We start from the raw sequence: 6,939 nt of genomic DNA, 5'->3' as shown, positions 1-6,939 counted from the left end.
AGAGTTAGAACCCCTTCCCTCCACCCTGCCAAGAACACTTTGGCCAAATCCCATTTTACAGATGGTAACACTGAGGCCTGAGACCCACTCCGTTTCATCCAGACAGACACACACGGGCCAGAGAATCACAAAGGAATCCTGTTCCAGCCTCTTTGGCTCAACTCATTAGAAGATGAGGCATATCTTTTCTTGGCCAGAGAAAAGGAATTACAATTTTGTCTCTCTCTCTCTCTCTTTTTTCAAGGAGTTGTGACTTTTTAATAGAAGTTGGTTCGTGCACAGGCATTTTATTCCTCAATTAATTTCCATCAAAATGAGGTTTTCCCGGAGATAACCAGTGTTTTAGTTCCATTTGAGTTTAGTTTGTATGACTGAAGACTCCGTTTCTGCCAATTCCAATTTGCTGGGTGATTCTAGCACTCATTACCTGGGGGATAATGCCCCTGCTGCAGACAGCCACACCCAGAGCTGATTGATGGATCGATTTCCAATAGCAATTTAGGGGAAGAGGGGTCCCTCTCCTCTCTCAATACCATTTAATAAATAGGGAATAAATTATTAAATAAGCCATGATCTGATGAGGGGGCCCCCATCATGGTATTTACAATGCAAAACCCAAAACCCAAAACCCTCAATAAATATAAAAAACAAAACAATAGCCACAGACAGAAGGGAGATGCCAAGTCTCAGTACCACTGGCTCATGTGTGCAGAGATGACAAGGAAGAGGTTTCAGGAAAGCATTGCTTGATGACACTGTATCTAAGCAGAAGTTCCTCAACTGGATGCAGCTGGCTGATGGAGGAGGGAACATTTTGAGGAATCCTGGTTTGTTTTTTAATCAAACTTTTCGGTTTAGCTGGAGAGCCAAGCAAGGCAAGACAGATGCTTGTGAGACGATTGTGAATATTCATGGAAAAGAATATAGCAGGAGACATGATGGGAGTGAGACTTAAAAAAAAAAAAAGGGCTTTGGAACCTTTAGGAGTACCCAAATGTTGGCTCTCTTCAAGGAAAGCCTTTGGGAAAGAGGACGGTTCTGAGCTAATGAAATGATGGGGGCTCTCTGAGACTGAGACCCTTGTGTCTTTCAAACATCTCAATTTTGTTTTTCTGAAAGACTGACTTTCCTTCACAAAGAAAGAGACAGAGAGAGGAATGCGTGCGGTCAGACCTCGAGGGGGCTTTGAGTGAGTTAGCTTTTCTTAATTGAAGGAATTCACATACGTTTTATTCTAATGATTGAGAACCTCCTGAAAATGTTTGAGGGTGTTCTCCTTTTTGCTTCTCAGTCCTGGTGAACTCACTCTGTCTTTAGACAATTTCCCAACCCTCAGGTCAACATTCTGGATTGTATCTCAAAAACTTGCCTAAAAAGGGGGAATCTTTGGCCCAGAGGAATGAAGCGATCTGTCCAGGTTCATTCATCCAGAAAGGCTGCAGGTGGGCTGTATGTTTCTGGGCCTCAAGTCACACCCCCCAATACTGGCTTTTAAAAAAAAAAATTTTTTTAAATGAATGCTTGCCACCAGCAGATTTCAGCCGATTTTTCTCATTCCCTGGAAGCAGAGGTAATGTGGGCAAAATAGGCAGAGAAATAGGGATGTGGAAGTGTGGGGGCCCGGGGGAGGGGGGGGGGCTGGGGCCTTTGGTTAAGCAAGGTCACCAGCATCCCAAGAAGCTGTTTAATTTTGGATGCAAAAGAAAGGAAATGTAAAGGTAATTAGAGAATCACATTGGGCAAGAGGGAGGCACAGAGGTTTTCCCCCTGGAGGCATTTAAGCAGCCTTCTTGCAACTTTCCCCTGGCTGGAGGTACTTCTTGCTTGGGATAGAGCAGGGTAAAGTCACATTGCCAGGGAAACGACCAGGGATGTTGCAAAAGTCTCACCAAACTCAAAGCTGGACCAGAGAATCTGGCAATTTCAAAGCAGTGAATGACTTTGGAAAGAGGGTGGGGGCGGGGCCTCTCTGGCAGGCAGCAGGAAGACACTGCCAGTCAGAGGGGCAGGACTGGTAAAGAAAGGCCTCTAGATCCTGGCTTGATGTGACCCTCAATGACCTTCTTGGGGGAACTTCCGGCTGCTCCTTTCATCTTGTCTTTTTTTTTTTTTTTTTTTTTTTTTTTTTTCCGTTCTCTAATTTCTGAAATAGCGTTGTGCTCTTCCCTGATGGAAAGCAGGAGATCCCAGCAAAAGGCTTCTACTTTGGGTCTGTGTATCTCTCCTGGGGAGGTTGATACCACTCCAGGAAGCAGTGGGCCTCCTGCAGAAGGAAGAGAGCAGCCTGGAAAAGCCTCAGTGCTTGGGGAGAAATTAGCTACAATGGAAGCAGAAGGATGTGTAATTTACACGAAACCCACCAGGATGCTCAGAGTCGCTTAGGGAGTGATCCTGCCCACTATTGTCTCTGCTGGAGTAAGGGTGAGACCCCATGTGCATCTTCTCTCCACTCCCTCAGCCCAATTCCTGCCTTGCTTTCTCTTTGTCCACTCAAAGTTCGATCCCAGTGCTAAACCAGATGCCAGTTCAACCACCATGGCCCCCCAAACGCAAGACAGCTCCTGCAGTACTGACGAAGAAGCCTCATCAGTGGGCGACATACGGTACATCCGTCTCCCAGCAGGTGCCTCCCTAAAGCACTCACACCGACGATTTTGACGCTGCAAGTTTTACCTTAGCTTATGCTAACTTTAGACTCCAACCCCCATGTGAGCTGTGACTCCAGTGTATCATTTCAGGCCTTTAGCTCACAAGCCTTGTGAATGTTTTCATTTTTCTGATACCTCAGTGAGGTAGCTGGTGGGCAGGGAGCTGGGGAGCAAGCCTGAACCTCACTGACATAACGAACCTTAGGTCTGAGGTGTCCCCCTCCCCAGGCCAATTCCAGGCTGTTTGGACTTAGAGCTCTGTGGGTCTCACCTGCGGGAACAAAGCCAAAATCCCTAGCCACATCCGGCCTCTCAGATCTCATCCACAAAGACACGAGGGAAAAAAAGAGATGCACAAAAATAATTCAGAAGCACCCCGCCCCCTGCCAACACACACACACATACACACACACACACACACACCTCTCCATATAAATAAATAAATAGTTGAATACTGCTAATGGCAACCAAGGGGGAGAGAGAGAGAGAGAGAGAGAGAGAGATCATCACATAAATAAATAAATAAACATAAATAAAATAAATAATAGGTTTGCTAGGAGCCCCAGGCAAAATGGTCCCCTAGAGTTGTCTGAAGGCAGTCTGACGGGAGGCTCCCAGGCCTCTCTCACTGCTGTCCTGCTAAGGAGGGTCTGTGGCTCCAGAGGTTCTGCGGCTCGGAGAAGACTTTGTCTCCGTGATGGGAGACTGGAGCCCAGGCTGGTTTCCCGGGCAGGGAAGAGGGTTATTTACAGTTGCTGTACATGCCCTCCCAGGGCACCTGCCCCTGTCCCAGGCACCTGCCATCCGGCCTTCTGTGGTGACAGCACTGGCATCTGTCAGTCTTGGCGGGTGGGGCCCAGGGCTGGGCCAGAGGGCATCGGGGGAAGGCCAGGTCACCCCACGCTGTCTGGGGCACCTCTCGCTGCTCTCCTGGTGGAAGAAGGACTTGTGGGAGTTTGCAGGGCAGTTTCTGGCCCCACGGGCTGATGGACTGGGAAAGACAAGGTGTCGGGGAGACGGGTCACTGATGTCAAGAAAAGGGATTTTTTCCCAAATGCTGTCCCTGGGGTGTGGAGGAAGAAGAGTGTTTGGTCCCTGCTTCCCCATAGCTCGCCCCCCAGTATCCAGAGCTGTTGACTGTCCCCCCTCACTATCTCCCTCCATGCCCTGCCCTGCCGCTGTTGCCACCGCAAACTTGACATTCACCCACAGGGCTCCGGAAGGCCGGTCAGCTGGTGAGGGGGATGCCCAGGAGTTTATTTTAAGGACCTTCTCCCTCACACCCCTGTTCTCAGTGCCTTCTGTGGGTGAAGCAGCTGGTGGTGTTTGTGTGTCAGAGATCAGCTTACCCATGCTGCCCGGCCCTGGGCAGGGGGAAGACAGGGAGAGGGCAGAAATAAAGGTGGGCTCTGGCTGACAGGAAGCCTCGGAAGCCATGGAGTTCCCAAGCCCCTGTCCCCCCCAGACTCTCTGGACTTGGGTCTTGCCCCAAAACCTGAGCTACTATGCCCCATCCCAGCAACATTCCTGAGAGGCAAAGGGGGTAGCTTAGGCTGAGGGCGGGTTTAGATGGTTCAGCCACACTGGGTGGGATCCAGGGTGTGGCAGTCTGGGCGGTGGGGAGGGGGCAGGCGGGCTCCAACTGGAGGGTAAGGCCAGACTGGCTGGCGCTGGGGACTGGCAGCCGGCCACGGCCCTGGGGAATGTTCAGCAGATGGTCCTGTGGAATTAAGCTGGTGCCAGCCAGTGGGGGCTGAGGCAAACTTGGGATGTGGGGCTGCACACCAAGCTGTCCTGACTGTCCACTGTGTCTTTTCTCAGTGAGGTTCAGGGGCCCTGTGAACAGCCAAGAGGCTGTCTAAGCCATGTGGTGGCCTCTCCGTTGCTAGAATCTACTGGACTGCTCTTCCTGACTGTGCTGAGATCTTGGGAGCGGCAGAATGACCCTTGCCCTTTGCTGCTATATTCACAGGCAGAGAACCCATCTCCTACCTCCTGACACTTCTTACCAACTGAAACATCCACATTCCCCACTCAGATAGGTCCCCTTCTATCCCCCTCAAGCATCCTCCGGGCCTTTGCTTGGGCCTGTTTGGGGAGGTGAAAGGCGCGACACCCTCTCCTGGGCCTCACTGCTCTTGGTTTCCTCTCATCCCCTCCCACCCCGTGAGGGTCCACACACGACGGGATGAGAGGAGAATGAGGGCAGGTGTGACAAATGACTCCTAGCCTCCCATATGCATCCTGTGAGCAGTGGGTTAGCAAAACTCTGTTTTTCCTGGCCAGGCCCAAACTGTTGAGTCACGAACCCATCGCTTCTTACAAAACCTGGAGGGTTTTTGTGCCAACAGAGGATGGTTCTCTCCATATGACCAGGCCTGTGCTGAGCCCCAGGGTGGTGCTGGTGGAGGCTCCTAGCAGCTTGACATAGAGGCCGAAGCCCCTGTACTTTCGTTTCCTACCCCCCAGGAGAGCAGGAAGGACAGGGTCCAGGAGCCCTCAATGTCTGTCACCAAGGAGAAGGCAGGGTGGGCAGGGAGCGGGGGAGGCCGGCAGAGGGAAAGGGCCCCCCACCCCCCAGGCAGCCGGCTCAAGGGAGGGCCCTCGTTTAGCGCCTCGTGCTGGAGTAGCTGTCTGCTGAGCTGTAGCTCCGGCTCCGGCTCCGGGAGCCCAGGCTGGGGCTGCGGGAGCCCGAGCTGCTGCTAGTGCGGGTCCTGCTCCGGGTGCGGCTCCGGCTGCGGCTGTGGCTGCGGCTGCGGCTGCGGCTCCGGCTGCGGCTGCGGCTGCGGCTGCGGCTGCGGCTCCGGCTGCGGCTGCGGGAATAGCTGCGGCTGGCAGAGCGGCCGCTGCTGCCGCTGTACCAGGAGGAGGTGCTGCTGAGGCTGCTGGATGAAGACGGGCTGGGCCGGTAGTAGGGGATGGGGCGCTTCCGGGCACTGCGGAGACCAGAGGGAGCTTGCTCGAGGGCCAGACTCCGCCCAGCCTCGACCCGGACCGCGCCAGCCCGGTCCCCCGGGAGAGCGGCATGGCCTTCCACTTCCCAGGCCCTTAGCGGAAACACTCTTTTTAAGCCCCTCTCGCTGCCCTCAGACCGTCCAGGGCAAGGTCTCAGCCCTAGCGCTGGTGTCTTGAGAAGTGATAACCTCACTTTTTAACAAAGCAAGCCGGGGGCTCAGAGCCTCCAGCTGGTGAAGGAATCTACGTCTAGACTTTAATGGCAGTTTTGTTTTGCTATTTTTACTTTTACTAGAACCTTCTATTTATGGTAAGAGAGGCTGATTTTCCATTTACTATAGTATACTGTGGTGTATTCCTTTTGAATTAGATGTATAGACCTCTAAGAAAGGGCATATCTATTTCCAGACATTAAGTAAACAGTAGTACACTTCCTAAACAGACGAATCAAAAGATGCTGCTGGGTGACTGAAGTTTGGGAAACACTGAATGGGTTCATCAAGATGGACTGTTTGAGACCGATTAAGGGAACGAGAGAGCCTTTTAGAAATGCCACTTTGTCTCCCTCCAAGTCAACCCCAAGGACACCTTTGGTCACCTTTGGTCAAGGGTGTAGGAGTCCCTGTGTACCACGGTGATCTGTGGGATATCTGAGAAGGTGATGCCGTTACCCCCATTTTATTGTTTGGGGCACAGGTTCTTTTTCCTCCTCCAGGTCATCTCTGGGGAGGAGGAACCAGGCACCCAAACCCCGCCGCAGCCCCATCCTGTGGGTCTCTGGAAGGAGTAGCTGACCCTTGGAGGGCCAGGAGGAGGAGCCCAACCGATTGCCAGGAGCCAGTTTTAGGGCAGCTCTCAGCCACTCGTCCCGGTTTCAAGGCCTAAGGAATTTGGGTCCACTCAGACCTCAGGCTTCTCTTCTATGGCCTTTCTCTGTGAAGAGCTTACTGGTTAGAAACCATATCCACCTAGTCTGTCTATGCAATCAATAGCAATGGCACGCATTGGTGTTTCAGTGTTCTGCATTTAAGTTTACAAAGTGTGTTCACATCTCTTTGCCCCCTTTCATTTCATTTTCATGATACTCCTGGGAGTTATTGCCTTCAATATTTCATGGGTGAAAACACAGCGTTTGGAAAGTGAAGAGACTTTCCCTGCTCATCTGGAAAGTGGCACAGCCAAGAATGCACTCCAGATTCAGTGCTCTCCCCCTCTTAAGTCCCTCTGGCACCCAGACGATCCTTTTGCCCTCTCCTCAGTTGGTGCAGGGTATGATCAGAGTCTACTAAAGCCTGGCATGTGGGTCTGAGGGTGCTGGGCCTCCAGTGGCCGGCTC

General features: G+C 52.2%; 1 protein-coding gene across 3 annotated transcripts in view; it reads right to left on the bottom strand.

The window, feature by feature from the left end:
- Positions 1-3,181: 3,181 nt before the first annotated feature.
- Positions 3,182-6,939, bottom strand: part of SRRM4 (serine/arginine repetitive matrix 4) — a 151,670-nt gene continuing 147,912 nt past the window's right edge. For all 3 annotated transcript variants that reach the window (XM_045459005.1, XM_045459006.1, XM_045459003.1), the window contains one exon: positions 3,182-5,584. In XM_045459005.1, coding sequence (XP_045314961.1) covers positions 5,257-5,584 — 328 coding nt within the window. In that variant the 3' untranslated portion in view covers positions 3,182-5,256. The remainder of the gene's footprint in view (positions 5,585-6,939) is intronic.

Source organism: Leopardus geoffroyi, chromosome D3 (genome assembly GCF_018350155.1).
Source record: "Leopardus geoffroyi isolate Oge1 chromosome D3, O.geoffroyi_Oge1_pat1.0, whole genome shotgun sequence".
NCBI lineage: Eukaryota > Metazoa > Chordata > Mammalia > Carnivora > Felidae > Leopardus > Leopardus geoffroyi.
Note: the sequence above shows the minus strand (reverse complement) of the source record. Positions and strands in the feature narration are given on the sequence as shown.